Genomic DNA, 18,372 nt, shown 5'->3' with positions numbered 1-18,372 from the left:
GAGCACGAGCTCGGCACGCGCCTCGACTCCTACGCAGAGGCCCAGGCGCTCATGGACGCCAAGCGCGACGGACAGACGCCCTTCTTCCGCGAGCGGCCGCAGCTGCTGCCCGTCAGGTGACGTCACACGACCGTCCGCCGCCGAGCACGAGCTCGGGAATCTCCACCAGAGGCGGCCGCTCAAATGAAGAAGCTGCTTCAGTCTGAAGCACGACTCGTTCATCATCATTTCAGCCACAGGACGTCCACTGCTGAACATAGGCCTCCCCCAATGACTTCCACATCGCACGGTTGGTAGCGGCCTGCATCCAGCGCCTTCCTGCTACCTTTATCAGGTCGTCGGTCCAACTTGCGGGTGGTAGTCCCACGCTACGTTTTCCGGTACGTAGCCTTCACTCCAAACTCGTTGCGAGGCAAATTTCGTCGCCGCGGACCGAGACACATTTTGACGCTCGGGGCAAGGCTGCCGCTCGGCCTAATGCTACCTCTAGTGACTAGTGGATACACAGCTTTATAATATTATTAATTCTCACTACAGACCATGTACTCGTAAGTTATTCACAGCAACTAGGTACACAGTCAACAGAACTACGTACCCAAAGGTAATACCAATCGACATGTATTCATCCGTTTAACCTGTTGAATTTTTGCGCTAAAGTACACAGGTCGAACTCTGACTTCAATTGAGGCTCAAGGCAGCTTAAAACGGATGTTACTATAGCGATTCGGTTAGATCGCTCGACCGCTTTCACATTAGAGCGACAGCGGGGTTTTTATAATGTGAAGGCAGTCATCGGCTGTCATATAGTATGAAACTATCTAAAGCGATCTTAAGGGATGAAACTAATCATATTTATCTTTACAGAGAGGGCGAACCAGCTCAACTATCGTGCTACGCCGTGGGCGACCCGAAGCCCAGCGTGCAGTGGTTCAAGAACGACATGGTGCTCGCCGAAGGAACCCGCGTCACCATCAGTGAGGATGAAGAAGGACGCTCTTTATTGCGTTTCTCACCTGCGATGCACCACGACGTCGGCTTCTACAAGGTTATACAATTTTCATTTTATTATCAACTAGCTGTGCCCCGTGGTGTTACCCGCGGTATAACGAAGCCTATGTGTTAATCCAGGGTATCAGCTAACTCCATACCAAATTTTGTAAAATCGCGCCAACCGTTTAGACGTGAAGAAATAATAAAGATACACACTTACAAACTTTCGCCTTTATTGTTAGTGTTTTTTATTAATACTTAAAAATTATTAATGTATTATTGATATTCTTACTTGACATATTATAATTCACATGCCAATATCTTGGTAAAACATGTTGACACACTTGTAAAAAAAGGTCATGTGAAAGTAATGACCAGAAAGCTTAGACAATTCCTGCTTTTACAGTATTCAGGAATGTCTGGACAATAATTTCATGTTAATGTACCTATTTTAGGAGATTAGAGCACTATGTATTTAAAGCACTATCTGTAACAACCTATTCTTTGCAAATTGTAAGATAAAAAATCATATTGTTCTGTAATATGTTTTCACATATGTTTATGTAAATAAATATCTTTATCTTTAAGGCCGTCGCGCGCAACAAGTGCGGACAGACCGTAGCTCGCACGCGAGTCGTCGAAGCAACCACGCCTAACGCCCCCGATAGTCCCCAAGCGACTGAAACATCCGACACTGAGGTCTTACTGCGTTGGAAGCAGCCCAAATACGATGGGAACTCGCCGGTGCTATGCTATGGACTGCAGTACAAACGCGGCGACAGCGTGGAATGGAAGGACGTCGCCAATAACATCGACCACGAGTTCTTTGTAGTACGCGACCTTACACCCGACACTAGCTACCAGTTCAGGCTATCCTCAAGGAACAGGTCAGTATAACATTCAATTTAAAGTTAATATTACTCACAAGTCTGTAACTATAGGTGGCAGGGCTGGCAAAATGCCACGGGACCTTATTCGCGATGCTTCAGGGCGATTTCCACTGAAAAAAATTGCCAGGGGCCTGAATGAACAAAGATGGAAATAATCTTTCGCGTTCCATTTCAAAGTAAAATAGAAAGACACAAGCCGTGAGTACATAATATAGCTCACTTTTAAATGTCTCGTTAAGACCCGTGTCTTTCTATTTTAGATGGAGCGTGGAGGTAATTTATTTTGCAAATTCAAAACAAATTAACAGAGTAATATTTTTCTCATGCTACAGGATCGGCTGGAGCGACAAAGGCATCCCTACAAACCTGATCAAGACCAAAGCATCTGGAGCGCCCAAGATCGAGGTCACCAAAGCCATGAAGCACTTGCAGCAGATCACGGAATCCGGACAAGAAGTATCTTTAGACGAACAACGGCCACGTCTGGACTACAGTACTGAGGAGAAACCTGTAGAATGGGACTCCTCGGATGCCTTCACAGAACGCTACAGCTTCATCTCCGAATTATGGCGCGGCAAATTCTCCATCGTCGTCAAAGGCGTAGACAAGACCACCGACAACGTCGTCGTATCCAAGATCCTGGAGAACAGACCAGAAACCGAAGTCCAGATCAAGAGGGAGTTCGAATGTCTACGAAGGCTCAGGCACGAGAGGATATCGAACTTGTTAGCCGCTTACCAGGCGCCCGGCTCGCCTGTTACCGCGCTCATTTTGGAAAAACTACAAGGGGCTGACGTCTTGACATACTTATCCAGCCGTCATGACTACACGGAACAGATGGTAGCGACCATCGTCACACAAATCCTGGACGGACTTCAGTACCTGCACTGGCGAGGCTACTGTCACCTGGACTTGCAGCCGGATAACGTTGTCATGGCGTCTGTCAGGTCGATCCAGGTCAAATTGGTGGACTTCGGATCAGCGCACAAGGTCACGAAGCTGGGAACTAGTGTACCACAAGTGGGAGATTTAGATTACAAAGGTATGTGACAATTTCCCTCATATTTTTTGTAAAAGTAATTATTTTTAAAACTAGAGCTGAGTAGATGATGTACTTAAAGTGTGTGACGTCACAGCTTGCATTTAAAATAAATAAATACCTTCCTCACCTCTAATAAACTTCTAGGTATTCCGCAGAATAAATAGTGTAACTTAACATTACGCGCAACGCTCATTCTATAACCAGATCTCCACTAGAGGCAACCGGGCAGCCTCGAGTCGAGCGGCCTTTTTGAACCTCAGCTACTCAAATGGAGACGCTGCCAAAACCTGAGGTACGACTCGTTGCGAGGCAAATTCGTCGCAGCGGACCGAGCCACATGTTTTGTGGGACGAGGCAGCCGCTCGACCCGAGGCTGCCTCTATTGGATACGCGGCTTATGACGCTGCAATGTTGTCAAGTGTCATTCCTCCGTCCGCATTTTATTTACGCGACCTCTGTAATTATAATAGGGATGATGACTGGGTAATGAAATCAAAATTCTATTTAGTCCGTCAGACAGATAATAAGAAAATATTAGACTCATATTTTTTAATTTTTTCCATAATCGAATATTTACAGTATTATATTGAGTTGAAATGTCGCGTGACGTTATTTTTGAGTAAAAATTCTACTCAAGCGTGACGTATCGCGCCATTTCAACTCGATGTAGCACTGTTATTATTTAATTATGAAATAAAACTTACTTAACTCCACGGAATCCATGAAAAATCAATAAAATCAAAATCAAAATCAAAAATATTTATTCAGTTTAGACCACAAGTGGCACTTATGAACGTCAATAGAAAATAATAAAAAAAGAAAAAGGTAGCCCTTATGGGGCACTTTACATGTCTCCTTATCTTTTGGGCCCTACCAGCGCTTCGAGACAAACATATGGCAAGTGCTGAGAAGAAACGCCGGAACAAACTCAGAACTCATAGAACTAAAAGACTGAAACACCCACGTTCTATTGATAACTATGTCAATTTTCACTCGACGTTGGCAGAAATAAACCTCCCAGAGAGGTTTGGTTGCCATTAAACAAAAAAAAAAAAAAAAAAAAAAGAGTAATATTTTCTAATTAGAAGTAATTGAAATTTTGTCATCTAGCCTATTTCTCGTTTTACTATAAAAAATCATCAATAGGTATAACCATCTTACTTTCCACGCAGCGCCTGAAATCGTGAACGACGAGCCGGCGTATCCTCAAACGGACATCTGGTCGCTGGGCGTCCTAACATACATCATGCTTTCGGGCGTGGCGCCCTTCCGCGGCTCCGACGACGCCGAGACCAAGCAGAACATCTCCTTCGTGCGGTACCGCTTCGAGCACCTCTACAAGGAGATCACGCAGGTAAAGTGGAGTATCTGATTGACGTAACATGTTCCTTATACAGGATGTCCCAAAAGACAGTGTCAAGTCGAAGCCTAGAGAAAGTATGTGTATGTTTCGCGATTTTTTTATATCGGGTTATGATTTTTTTAAAGTTTAGAGAGAAGAGAAATTGTAATAAAAGAAAACTCGAAAACTATCAAAAGCGCGGAAAATCCATGGAGGTGATTCGGGTACATCTGGGCTTCAGCTTGACACTGTTTTTGGGACATCCTGTACGGATACTTTTTATCGCACACCACTGAAAAATAGAAGAATAATATGTTTTTTTTAAGTTAGATGTATCATTTTTTTCCATTGGTGAAAGAAAGTCGAAGGTGGTATTAGATATCCCTGTTTCAGCAATAGTGCATCCTTTTAACATCATTGAGAGGCTCACAAAAACTTCAGAGTATTTGCAGCTAAATCTTCTAATAGTCAGTTAACAAAAACAATGTCTTTCTTTCCATTCGTGACGTCAACTAATCTCATTTCCCTGTACAGGAGGCTACGCGGTTCCTGATGTTCCTGTTCAAGAAGGTTCCTCTCAAGCGGCCGACGGCCGAGGAGTGCTACGAGCACCGCTGGCTGACGCAGAGCGACTTCATGAACAAGAAGCGAGAGCGCGCCGTCTTCCTCGGGAACAGATTGAAGGTAAAGAAAGAAAGAAAGAAAAACATTTATTTGCTTCCAACTTAAAATATAACACACAGATAACAAAAAACAAGTACAACTTAGAACCAAAATTGGCCACCGCTCAGCATGTGTCATGCTCTGGAGTGGTAAATAAAACCCAGAACATGACGCTGTTATTTTGCGGTGACCATTTAAGGTACGCTTTATCGCCATCATCAGGCCATAGTCTCCACTGCAGGAGTACAACCCTGTCGATGAAAAGCAGCACGGACATGTGTAGCGCCATCTATGGTTCTTTGTATAAATTAGTTCGTCCTGACGAGTCTCCCGGTACTTCCGTAACAAAGGAAGAACCATAGATGGCGTTTTACAAACAGTTGCTTATAGATGGCGCTAAATATTGGTTTAGAACAAACCTAATGATTTTATAGTCTATCCAATATAGCTTGATTAGAATGACGGCTGTCAAACGAATGTGACTAGTGCTGTGTATGTTTCGTACGGTTCACATAGATGTATCGATAAGTTTTCGAAAAAATGATATAAAAAAATGCACCCAATTGTTCTTCATATTTTTATTCATAAAAATGACAATTATGATTTAAATTTAAAGACAGTAAAATTTAAAATTCATGTCAAGGGTGTACAACCTAAGTCGTAGTCATTATCATCAGTGTTCTTCAGTGGTTTTTTCCTCTCGCTAGAGGGCGGTGGGCATCTCTTCTAGAGCAACGGTGCTATGAATACCCAAAAAATTACTGGTGATTGATTTTCGATGTTTGATTAATTTAAGAATGAAATGTTTTTTGGTTTTGAATAGTGAACATTTAGAAAAACGTATAACTTGACTTAAATATGTTAAAAAATTAGAAAAAAAAATTGTTAAATATGTTAAACAATAAGTTTTAATTTAATATGACATTTGTCGATATGTCCCAACACTAACATTTTTGTAACTCGAGATAACCTTGTAGAGACGTCGTTAATACTATAGCTTGATTTTTATAATTTCGAATTACTACTTATTGGTGTAATTTAACGCTGCATTTACACGAAATTAACATTTTTATTGGAAGCACTGTCGTCGAAAATATTGTTTGTAGGTCAGACGTGAATTATTTCTTGTCCGCCAATATTTAGCTCTCATTGATCGCTACTACAAAGTTATGTCGTTACTTTTGATGGCAGCTGTCATTCTAATCAAGCTATATTGGATAGACTATAACATGTAAATACGACCACCCACCTACAAGAATTGGTGCAGTCCTGTTGTCCCCCCTGCTTGGCCCACCTGGGGGAGCCAACAGGATTTCGAAATCCTGTTGTCCCCCCTGGCTAGGGGAGACAACAGGACTGGATTTTCAATCAATGATTTGAGGACTGTTGTCCCCCCCTGGCAAACATTGAGTATTTAGAAGCCATATATTTTTATAACTTTTAAGATGAACTGAAAATGGAGTACCTAACTGAATGTCATACTTATTGCCAAACTAAATACCTAAACGAATGTCAAATAATAATTAACATTTTGTTAACGAAAAAAATATAAGTTGTTGGTATCGGCAGTACCGGTATCCGAAAATCTTTATGAATTATCCCTACTAAATAATATTAAGTAAATGCGAAAAACTTTATCTGTCTGTCTGTTACGAATTCACGCCTAAACCATTGAACCTATTTTAATATTTGGTAAAGAGATAGTTTTGAGTCCCGGGAAAGGACGTGGGATAGTTTTTATGCCAGTTTTTTAAGCAGGAAGGCGCTCTTATATTTTTTTCTGTGACAGACAAAATTTTACGCAGACAAAGCCGTGGGCAAAAGCTAAGTTAAAGGTATGCTATTCTCATGTATAAAAAATATTATCTTCTTTAAAGTTTACTAAAATCCGTTTAGTAGTTTTTAAATACGTGGAGAGTATGAAACATCCATACTCACAAACTTTGACATTTATAATATTAGTAGGTAGGACGTTAAAACTGCATAATTTTAAATTAATCATAATATTCTACACTTGCTCAGTGATTCAACAAGCGGCCGCCCGCGACTTCGTATGCGTGGAATCCGTTTTAAAATTTCGTAAAATTCTATTATATCCTTCATATTATTTCATATCCTTAAATAAATAGTTAAATAAAATCCGTTTTTGGCAGATGTCTACACTCTATAAGGAACCTACCTGCCAAATTTTAAGTTTGTAGGTGTCAGTATCGGCACCAACATCTTATTTTTTTCGTTATCAAAATAGTAATTATTATTTAACAAACGGTTAGGAGGTATTCAGTTTGGCAATTTGGCATTCAGTCAAGTACTTCAGTTATTTTAAAAAAATATTTTATACAAATAATATATGGCTTTTAAATCATGTTTGCCAGGGGGGACAACAGTCCTCAAATCATTGATTAAAAATCTAGTAATCTAGGAGACAACAGGATTTCGAAATCCTGTTGGCTCCCCCAGGGGGGCCAACCAGGGGGGACAACAGGACTGCACCCAAGAATTAACTGCTGCTACCGCCACCTATCGAGTTTAGTTACCGATCTAGGCCACGCCCCCTTAGAACGGATTCATACTAGATCTGATACAATTCTCAAAATACGGATCTAGAAAACTAATTACAGAAATCGAATGATCTATAAGTGTGTAACATACCATACAAATAGTTCTGCGACTGCTCCGAACCGTATTTTCTCGGATTTGGGCGTAGTACGTAACCACTCTCTTACAAATATTGAATAAAATAAGAAGATAGATTACCCAACACTATAGAATATAATGACAATAATGGTAGCGCATTTTCTTACATAACTTTTCAATTCCTATCATTGGAGGTCCGAAAATATTTCTCATACAATTTGATACCATAATGATCATTACTCATAAAAAATTTAAAACCTACTTATTTAAAAACATAATCATTGATATTCATAATATCACTAATCATACACTTAGTTTTTACTAATATTTGTTTTCATATATTTTTCTATACTAATGATCGAAACTCATAATCATTCGAATAAATAACTATAATATTCATAAATGTGATGTATCCTAATATTTGTTTTCATAAATTTATTACTCATAAGTGTATTTATCCATATTATTGAAAATCATGATGTCTATATTCGTATTAAATCGTATTTTAACATTAAATTAATTTGAAATGGTCCAAAACAGGCAATATTTTGTGCCACAAAACTAACGTGACAGAAACGAATCGCTGCAAAACCGACTCCACGTAGTCTTGTCTGCCCTACCCCTAGAGTGTAATTTAAAAGCCGGAGGCGCGGAGGGAGGGCAGCCCTCGCCCGCTGTAACGAGGCTCAGGCGCCCGGGCGAGCTGGAGCGGCTGAGGCTGGTCGCCGAGGCGCCGAAGGCGCCGATGGCGATCCAAAAAGCCGAAGCTGCGGAAGCAAGCGTGGGTGCATGAGCCTCGTTACGCAAGGGCGGAAGGGCTGCACATCCCGCAGCGCCGGAGACGAGGAGATACCAATGCATGCTGCATGCTTGCTTTCATGCTGCATGCTCTGCATGCTTATCTACTCTATTAGATTATATATGATTTTTTTAAAGATACGAGGATGTCTGTTATAAAGTAAATTATTCTGAACAACAACATTATGAGTTGAAGTATGTTCTTAGTAACAACATTATTAATTAAAACAATATGATCAATGAATGTTATGAAGAAAAAAGATCTGAAAATAAAAATTATGTATTTTAAATGTTTCTTGGTAGTAACAGTATTGATAAAAAAAATATGATTACTAACTGTTATGAGCTCCGATGGTAGTAATAAAAATGTATGAATAAAAAAAGTATGAAAAATAAAATTATGAAGAGAGATTATTATGAACACAAATCGGTAGTAAGACAAAGAATAGGATTTAGAATTTTATGTGAGCCAATATAGAACCGACAATAATACCTTATTTTGTTTCCAGGAATTCTCCGACGAATACCACGAGCAGAAGGCGGCCGTGGCGTCACAAGCGGACTCCGTCGCCGCCGCCTTCGGCAAGATGGCGCCCAGGCACCTCACGCGCTCCAACAGCATCCAGGAGGAACTCTTCACAAACTTCTCCAGCCACTGACACTCCACACACCGCCACTCAACATATCTTTGACCAAAATATTTTAAACCAAACCATCTCTGGCTATTTATATGAATGGGGATGAAAACGCCATTAATAGCTCCACTGACATAACAACTGGGATATATGCATCCCTCGGTCGCAGTCACCAACTGAACTCAAGAGACTGTCTCAAGCAGATTTAAGTAAACGCTTGTAGCTTAAAAAAGAAAGCAGATTACTCATCTTTCTCTGGCAGATCATATTGGAAAACAAAAAATTAAAGAAAGTATTTCTCCTCTGACAGTAGATGATTCTTAAAATAATTTACTAATTAAAAGCAATATGTTCTTATGATTTTATAAATAAATCATTCAGAACTGAATATAGGTGAAATATACGTCCAATCATCTGCCAATTTTAAACTCATTAATTCATTCTATCATTACATTAAATTCATGTACATTTTTACACAAAACGAAATTCTAGTCATAATGAAATTTTGTTACGAAACTTTTGTTATTGTTAAGCTATTTATTACTATTGTATACAAATTTTTACTATTTATACTAATTGGAATACTTGATGCTCCAGTATTAAAGAACTTAATAAAGGGCATTATTTGATATTTTGTTTTATTTTATTACTCTTGTAACTACTACCTGTGCTACTACCAAAAAACCATTTATAAATTAGGAAATAAAACCCAGATCTGTAGTAAAAATTCACTATTATGTTACAGCAATAAACATATTACATTAAAATTCATTTAAATTATTGCAATCTGTTCACAGTTGTTATGTGTTGATTAGTTTTTGGTGTATTTTTATTAATTTATTTAAACATACAACAACATTTTACGAACATAATATCAAAATGATGAAGTGAAGAATTGAGCAACTATCAACACATTTAGCTCACATAGTAAGTTTCAAAGCAAACTTTTTATAAAATAGTCACATTATATGTAATGCATGAAAATCCAATATCTTTACAGGTATTTCAAATTAAATACTTATCTATTGACACCTTGTATGTTATTATGATAAGAAAGAACTATAAAAAATTAATGGCTACTGCTATCTCAATAAAAAATACATGTTGACTATGCCAAAACACTAAATATCTTGATCATTCAAAATACAAGGTAAAACTAATATCTATTAATTATTTATAATAATGGAAAGTTCCTTAAATAATGACAAGATTAATTCATCAATAGAAAAATACACCAAAAACAGATAAATGTACATATCACCATTTTGGAGTATTTATTATATTTATCTACAAATATTAAACCACTCAGCATTAGTTAACTTTTAGCTATAATATTCCCAACAATTTTATTAACGAACATTTTGAAACTTATTGTTTAATTTCATGTTTGCACAAAATTCTAGTTCATAGATACAGAAGTGAAGTTAGAATTGTTCCAATAATTATTATAGTGTGGAAATGTGAAGAATATATTATAATACATGTATTTAAAGGCATGCATTTAACCCGGCGACAAAATAATACATAAATAAGAGATAGAAAAAGAATTTAAGTGGGTACCAAAAATAATGCATTAGTAGCTAATCAAGTTTTTGTTTCAGTAACAACATTAAATTTTAAAAAATAAGCAATTAGTATTTAGAGTACTCTTTTTCAATTTAATGGTTGACAAAACACCTAAAATTGTCTCCAAAATAATTAAATGCTACCTAGATACTTTATTAGTTTTGTCACCAGGAAAATAATATGCCATAAACTCTTAAAATATGTGCTCAACAATGCAATATTTCCTCAGTTTATTTTTGGCAAACACGAAAACAACATTAGCATCATTATTCTTGTGCTAAATGGTGTAATACAAACAAGTTGATAAGAATGAAGTATGTATAAAGTTTCCTAATGAGATAGAAAGGTAGCGAGTGAGCCAGCTTTAGCCAGTTTCATCTTTTACCCTTGGAGACCGCGATGTACTCTTGAACTTTCGCTTGGAACTCAGTTTTGTTCTTCTTGTACATTTCTGCTGCTTCTATGTTCAAAGGGTCTTCGAAATTTAAGAGATCCTGGAACAAAACATTGACAAATCTATCAGTATCAAAAACAAATACAAAAGTTATTTTATTATAAACATAAATAAGACAAACTTTAGGCTATAAAGTAATGAATCTAGAAGTCTACATTAATCCTATGTTACAACAGTACAAGCTCACTTACAGTAAATAGAGAGTTAAGTCCCCAAACCACATCCTTCAATCGGCGTGTGGGCGCCCAGCCGTGCTCGTCAATGGAAGTCTGTCGGAGCAATGATAGGCAGATGTCACCATCAACATTTATGTTCGGGTGCCACAGTCTTGTCAGACATTTTACTTTTGGAGGCTAAAAGAGAGACAGAGAACTTGATAATAACAATAAAAATACAAAAGAAGTACCAAGAATTTCAACATTCAAAACACAATTTAATTAAGGTCAGTAGGTAATTAATAGCCACAATTAGCTGCAACAACAACTAATATTACTAACAAATTAAATAGGAAGTCTTCTAACTTCCACATCAATTTTATAGCTTCATTCATGATTGGGATATTTCAAAAGTATCGCACTTACCGCCATATTATAGTCTTCGGTGACGAACACACTAAATTTAAACTTGCCCCCCTGCCAGTAGCCTTCGTCTGGGCACACGTTCAGAATGAATTCACTAAGAACGTTGTGGTCCTCAAAGTGGACAGAACACGTCGCCGGCAGGTTCTCATTCATCTCCTGCACCTCCTTCACCAGCAGTTTGTCCCTCACGGAGATTCTTTTCACGGACTCCACAGTTATACCATTCGTGATCGGGGGCTCAACATCTTTTTTCAATTTTCTATTAAGCGTAATCATGGTGTAACTTAAATATTAAAAACTAGGATAAATTTGAAACATATCAAGTGTGACAACTACAATGATTTCTTGAAATTAGTTTTACAAAACAAAGTACAAAAAATATTTTTGCCAGTTTTTTGCAAGCAAAATGCGAAATATCCTATGTCACCACAGATGTCACGACTGACAAGTGACAGGACAGCTGGTTGTTAGGGATGTGGTAGCGGTACAAAATCGAACAATAACGTACAGCGAGTCAGCGATTCGATCACATTCGGCATCACTTAGGATTCATCATGTTTTACTTGATGCGTATCATATTCCGTGATCCATAAATGAAGCATTCGATACCAGCAGCTTTAGTAGGGGAAGGATAAGTGAAATTAAAACCCCATATAAAAAAACGCCCACGATTTACTGCTATAGTTCCAAAATACTGGACTGTCCTGTCGATGACATTGACAGTGGGGCGCCACCGTCAATACCGGATCGCTGGTTCAGATTTTTGCCATGTTGGAAACCATATAGTTGAACGATGGTAGCGCCCCCCTGTCATTGAGTTTGGCGGGACAGTTCAGCGTGGGTCATCTATACCTGTATCCTACCCTAGTCCATAGACTACAAACATCAATTCTGCCAACTGTCCAACGTCTATCTATGTTGACATTGACATTTGACTTATCAAGAATCTGAATCAGCTGGGCTGGGAGTTTTCGTGAATTTCTTTCTTTTGTGGCAGCGAAATAAAAGTGAAAATATAATTATTTGATATTATCATAACAAATAAAAATGGCAGAAATATCGTGGCCTTGGCAGTATAATTTCCCACCGTTCTTTACGTAAGTAATTTTTGTCTTACTTGCTACAATTTCGTACTATTTGTGATTACAAAATGAGTCTTCTGGGTAAATCATGGAAATATATCAACGAAGGGAATGCTCACATTGTCATCAAAATAGAATCTTCAAAATACGTCCTTCGACTCATCAAAGAAGAAAGAGAAACTACAAGTTTGAAATGTGTAACAAATTCCACTGAATTTGTAAACAAAGTAATGATTCCATTACTAACTATCCATGAGCATGTCAGGTATGACATCATTGAGATCTCTGAGAATGATCTAATACATTTATTAAAACGTTTGGAGGATGTTAGGCCAATACATAGAAAGAATAAATCAAACATAAGCTGCTATGCCATTAGAGCTCCTAATTTATTAATAATTGGCCCACAATGTGTCTCAAACTACTGCATAGAGATTAAACCTAAAGAAGGCTTCATACCTTCCACTTTGAAGAATTCATCAAAATGTTTCTATTGTTTAAAGCAGTATGTAAAATTGAACAAGGGACAAATAGATAATATTAGTGAATATTGTCCTTTAGATCTATTCTCGGGAAACAAAGAGAGAATGAAATTTGCCCTTTTAAGCCTAATGGACAACCCCCAGAACAATTTTAAACTCTTTAGAAATGAAGTTCTAGTTTTTAATGAAACATCATCAGTCAAAGATTTTGATGAGATCATAAAAGATATTTTGCCCTTTAGCAACTCAACCCATTTGTTCATTGACTTTGTGATAGCAATTTTACTCAGTAGTAATGAGGATGTAATCACTATGGAAATCCCAAAGGAAATGTCATCAATCAGATATAAAAATGAAAAATGCACTGAAGGTCATGAACTACCTAGTGATAGTTTCTTATACAAATTACTCCACATTCAAAAGCTATCAGAAAAGTATAAAGTTGACAATGAATCATTCCAAGAAAACACTGATTATGTGTCTGAGATATTGAATTATTTGGACTCAGAGAAAGTAGATCTAAGCTCAGAGAAGGCTAGAGAAACATTTTTCACTGCTGGTCACCCTCTGCACTTGGCAATGATATCTGCCATCGCCAAAGACTGTTCCATCATGATCAGCTTTACATTTGATGTCACTAAAGGGTTGCCAATTATAAATATTGGAGGTAACAAAGCATCCTACAGAATTGCTGTGACCGATTTAGAACCAAAATCAACTAAAACTCTGATGAAAAGAAAGAAAAATGAAAAGATGTTCTTTGAGCTCTACAAGAGTTTTAGGGAAATTGAACAGTAATGGAACAGAAGATTGTAAGTATTCAATCATGGGCTTCTTCAACTGCAAAATCTCTCAAGTACCTACTGGTATATACTGAACAGAAATGACAATATAGAAAAGAAATGGAAATTTTATTTATCACCTTCTCTATCTTTACAGAATCCAGCCACATTCAGAAACGAGAGCAAAGCAATTAGAAGCGTGGGAACAGTTGATAATAGACTACTTGAAGGAAACAAAACAGTCCACTATAGACATAAGGGAGTCACAGAATAGCCCTTTATTCAATAATACATCTATAAATAGAAAGTTATCACAAGAAGCCATTCTGACTGTTTTAGATGACATGGTTAAGACGGGAAAGGCAGCGCCTATAGATAAAAGTAAAACTATATGGGAAATATACTGGCATTCGCTGGATGAATGGGGCAACATGGTGTACAACTGGGCCTGCAATAATGGAATGAACAATTCTGTTTGTACTTTATTTGAATTGAGGGAAGGAGACAACACTACTGATGAAGGTATAATAACAAATAAATTCTACCATCAATGCATGTTTGTTATGGTGCGTCCACACTGGGCGAATGTGCTCGCGCGGCACTCTTGTCATCCTGCTCACACTGCTCTTGAGTGAGCAGGATATTGAGTTTGCCGCGCGAGCCCATTCGCCCAGTCTGGACGCACCATAAAATATCATTTTTCAGATAATACTCTTTAAAAAGATATTAAGGTAGTGCAGACCTGCCTAATTTAGCTTGTAAAATTGAATAAAGTATCAAAATCTGTTGTTTCTGTTTGTAATTATGTTAGTACTTACATTTTGGTTGTCTTTTCCAGAGTTCCACGGTCTAGACATGAACGTACTTGTGAAGGCACTAAAAACACTAGAACTGAAAGGCAAATGTGAACTGATAGAATTTGATGAAAACCAAGGTGTGAAGTTCTTCTGAGCGACTGTTAGATAGTGTTCCTACCCCCGGTTACTGACTTCGACGCAAAATTAACAGTTTTTAAAGCATTATCAGAGGATAAAACGCGGGTGCCTCAGAGTTACGACCTACCCGCGATTTCTGTTTTATACATTTTTCTTAAACCCATATCAACCCAATCATGAAATACTAGGCTGTATGGATTATGTCCATTGCCTATTCAGAGAATGATTAAAAAGTAATAACACAACAGGAATTTCTATAATTCATTGTACTAAGTATCTAATTCATTGATATACCGCTAGATGGCGCTAACTAAAAGCTGATAATTTTCGTGGTGGAGCTCAGAAAAAGGGGGTGAATCGATTAATATTGTAAGTACATTTTATTTTCTATATGAAAATGTTGAATGCATTTTGTTAAGTTATAGCTATTTTAATGTTGGAATATATTGCCTCATATTTTTTATACAGTCTTTTATTTCAATACATACCAATTTTTACACATGTTCAATATTGTGGGATATCAAGGAATCATCAAAGGTTAAAATTGGAAATTTTTATTTCAATCAATCCGTGTAAAATTGTACAATTACAAAATGGATCACTTCAAATACATCTATTAGTATAAATTACATTAGAAAATCTAAAAACATTACAACTCCAAAATGGTGTATTTTTAATATTCAAAGATCATTTCGGCGGCACTCTCAATGTTGGTAGATTCTTCTTTTCCTCATATTCCACTTTGAAGAAACATTAGTTGCAGCTAAGGAATATTTTAAACTTACATATTTATAAAACTAAGTACAGTCACAGCAAACCAACCTACCATTAAAGACTTTATTGATATTTTTACATGCTGTTTTACATACTGTACCATGAAATTATATGTAAGTTATTTCTGTATTTGTGTGCTTTTTGTTCAGGTTAAATAGTATTAGAAACATTATTTTTTATCATCTAACACTTGCTTAAGTTCATACCTTTACACTTTTCATTTACTAATACAACCATTGACTTATCTATTTTATTATACCTACATCAAATTATAATATCCACTTAGGATTGTAGCCTCAAACGTCTTTGTTTGCATTACCAATTCAGTTCGAAACTATAACTATACACGTTTGTTTTGTTTATGTATCTATTATGTTTCGAGACACACTTGTACTTACTTCTAGGTTTCCGTACTTTACGAACCACCACCATACATTCATATTAGTTGAAAATTAAGGATATATTTATAAATCGACAAGAATCAGTATTTGCGCACTTATATCTCAAAGCGATTTCGTCCATTCAAAATACCAAGCTTGGTAAACGTACGGAAACCTATCGCTTATGCAGCGTGTCACAACTTCAAAGTTATTAGTTTTTCAGTTTGAGTTTTCATGCTATGAGCTTTTTCCAATTGTATTTGTCTAAGGTGTGCCACGATATTTTAAAAACAATCATGTTACTAGGTAGACAAAGGATATAGATATCTACTTTACAAAAAAAGGAATAACTCTGACACACCCCACACCACATTTGTATATTTTTAAATCTACACTACAATAATAAACAATCAGTCTTGAACCAAAATACACCTTTAACAACTATTGACACTCAACAAATAAGTTAAAAACTCTGTACACAGTGTACATACCTTAGGCCTAGTTAGTTATGTGATGCTAAAGTTAACACGTTCGTGGACACAAGAACAACCTACTTATGTGGAGTTTGTAAAATGACAGTAGATAAATCCCTACTCGGTATTTCCCCTGCTAGATGACGACGTTTGTCATGCTAAATTTGTAACAAGCAAATCAGTACTCTAGCTAGGGCCTATTGAAGTTGTATCCACGAAAGTTTTAAACATTAATTACACTTAAAAACCCTTAGTTTTAATAAAATTGCCGAAATGTTACAAATTGTACTCTATTTGACAACTAGGTATCTTTTACATTCTTAAAACAATAGCAATGTCTGCAACTTTTATCCCTCAGTATTATTAAAATGGAATAAATAAATATGTACTTAAAAATATAACTTGTAAATGGCTTGAACAGCATCAAATTGGGGGACATTTAATTGATATTATACCTCTTACTTATATGATTATAAAACTTGAGTTAAGTAAGCACAAAATATACCTAAGTAGCAGACATTTCTACGTATAAAATGCTATCGCAACCTATACTAATTATTAAGACGTCCTATCTATTAGCTTACTCTAGTCTAACAACATCACAGATAACATTACAACAGAAATAATGATTTGGAATGATTAATTACATTTGATAATTAAACTAATAATTATTAATAATAATTGTGTAGTAGCTACATACAATATCGTGTACTTTTATTAGTTGCTTGCCTCGATATTTTATTCATTAAAAATAATTAATTTTATTTACACACGCTTTAGATCTAAATAAATATAAATAATTTCGAGATGGAAATTCTCAAGAATAATAATTTTAAGAAAGTTTAAAATAAAGTTTTTAAATAAATAACAAGAACGGAAATAATATTACGACGATACACAGAAGATAAATAATACATCAGAATGTTTTATGTATTTATAGAAAAAGATTGTGTTTCAATATAACTTTAGTATAAAAGCTAAATACCCAAGTAGGTATTAAGGTTTAACGTCTCTGGCAGTGTTCTTCTATTTTATCGGTCAATTTGTATAAGTGATTTGATGTAATTTACGTACTAAGTTACCACGAGGTAGGTACTCAGTATCCAACAATTTATAAACCTTTTCTCGTATTTGATATGATTGGTAATTTATGTCTTCCATCCGCTAAATAGTAAGAAGCTCCAACTGTTAGGTACAAGATGCTGGCTGAGCATTCTTCCGAAAACGTAAGAGAAAGCTTTTTCGATCACCAATCACACCAGCTACTGAGATGTGATACCTACTCAATTACTATATAGTAATTGAGTAGGTATCACATCTCAGTAGTATTCCAGTCACCATCAAAAGCATTACGGTCACATAATCTACATACTTATAGATGTTCGCTACACTCTAAAGCTGCGTTACAATACCCGTTGCTAGTGACGTTCCCGTTGGCAACGCCGTTGCCGTTCACGACGTTGGTCCCGTTCGGAACGTTGCCGACGTTGCCGTTGGTCTTCTCGCCGCGGACCACGAGGTCCACAGACGGTACAATGGCGTTGCCGCTCTTGCCGCCAGGCGGGCGGTAGAACCACCACGCAAGGAAGAAGAAGAGAACGGAGCAGAGCTTCCCGATTAGCGCCAGAGCCAACATGTATCTGAAAATTAATAATAATAAGTAAATCAAGATGAATTAGTTTAGTTATATCCCCCAGTCATATTTGAAGACAAAGCGATAATCGTCAGTTACGATCACGAAAAGCCCATAAAGTTAGTCGTGCCGCAGGCCTGGTCATACAGTGAGATCGACACGTTGTACCTACGTAATTAACTCTGGTTCACTCTCAGATCATAGTATGATCTGAGGGTTCACTATACCTAGCA

The 18,372-nt window shown here is 36.9% G+C and overlaps 4 protein-coding genes across 4 annotated transcripts in view; 2 read left to right on the top strand and 2 right to left on the bottom strand.

Annotated features, from left to right (window-relative positions):
• The window catches only part of LOC135076957 (obscurin), a 155,442-nt gene extending 145,816 nt beyond the window's left edge, over positions 1–9,626 (top strand). Inside the window, exons 60-65 of the mRNA XM_063971487.1 lie at positions 865–1,045; positions 1,579–1,877; positions 2,213–2,922; positions 4,095–4,276; positions 4,799–4,948; positions 8,872–9,626. Of these exons, the coding sequence (XP_063827557.1) occupies positions 865–1,045; positions 1,579–1,877; positions 2,213–2,922; positions 4,095–4,276; positions 4,799–4,948; positions 8,872–9,021 (1,672 nt within the window). The 3' untranslated portion in view covers positions 9,022–9,626. The remainder of the gene's footprint in view (positions 1–864; positions 1,046–1,578; positions 1,878–2,212; positions 2,923–4,094; positions 4,277–4,798; positions 4,949–8,871) is intronic.
• Positions 9,627–9,713: 87 nt separating this feature from the next.
• On the bottom strand, positions 9,714–12,032 carry LOC135074789 (NEDD8-conjugating enzyme UBE2F-like). The gene is made up of 3 exons (XM_063969173.1): positions 11,599–12,032; positions 11,209–11,370; positions 9,714–11,057 (listed from the first exon to the last, which is right to left on the bottom strand). Exons 1-3 carry the CDS (start codon positions 11,872–11,874, stop codon positions 10,938–10,940), a joined length of 558 nt encoding a protein of 185 aa, XP_063825243.1. The 5' UTR covers positions 11,875–12,032; the 3' UTR covers positions 9,714–10,937.
• Positions 12,033–12,553: 521 nt separating this feature from the next.
• On the top strand, positions 12,554–15,342 carry LOC135077909 (vacuolar protein-sorting-associated protein 25). The gene is made up of 3 exons (XM_063972475.1): positions 12,554–12,695; positions 14,102–14,466; positions 14,783–15,342. Exons 1-3 carry the CDS (start codon positions 12,646–12,648, stop codon positions 14,893–14,895), a joined length of 528 nt encoding a protein of 175 aa, XP_063828545.1. The 5' UTR covers positions 12,554–12,645; the 3' UTR covers positions 14,896–15,342.
• Positions 15,343–15,417: 75 nt separating this feature from the next.
• The window catches only part of LOC135078091 (solute carrier organic anion transporter family member 4A1-like), a 46,669-nt gene continuing 43,714 nt past the window's right edge, over positions 15,418–18,372 (bottom strand). Inside the window, exon 12 of the mRNA XM_063972702.1 lies at positions 15,418–18,146. Within this exon, the coding sequence (XP_063828772.1) occupies positions 17,879–18,146 (268 nt within the window). The 3' untranslated portion in view covers positions 15,418–17,878. The remainder of the gene's footprint in view (positions 18,147–18,372) is intronic.

Source organism: Ostrinia nubilalis, chromosome 1, assembly GCF_963855985.1.
Source record: "Ostrinia nubilalis chromosome 1, ilOstNubi1.1, whole genome shotgun sequence".
NCBI lineage: Eukaryota > Metazoa > Arthropoda > Insecta > Lepidoptera > Crambidae > Ostrinia > Ostrinia nubilalis.
Note: the sequence above shows the minus strand (reverse complement) of the source record. Positions and strands in the feature narration are given on the sequence as shown.

Excerpts from the sequence above, each read along its gene's own strand:
- LOC135074789 (XM_063969173.1), bottom strand. The coding sequence starts at position 11,874 with ATGATTACGCTTAATAGAAAATTGAAAAAAGATGTTGAGCCCCCGATC. Across the intron at positions 11,371-11,598 it reads CCGAAGACTATAATATGGCG|CCTCCAAAAGTAAAATGTCT; the intron begins GTAAGTGCGATA and ends TCTCTCTTTTAG. Across the intron at positions 11,058-11,208 it reads GACTTAACTCTCTATTTACT|GATCTCTTAAATTTCGAAGA; the intron begins GTAAGTGAGCTT and ends GTTTTGTTCCAG.
- LOC135077909 (XM_063972475.1), top strand. The coding sequence starts at position 12,646 with ATGGCAGAAATATCGTGGCCTTGGCAGTATAATTTCCCACCGTTCTTT. Across the intron at positions 12,696-14,101 it reads AATTTCCCACCGTTCTTTAC|AATCCAGCCACATTCAGAAA; the intron begins GTAAGTAATTTT and ends CTATCTTTACAG. Across the intron at positions 14,467-14,782 it reads AGACAACACTACTGATGAAG|AGTTCCACGGTCTAGACATG; the intron begins GTATAATAACAA and ends TGTCTTTTCCAG.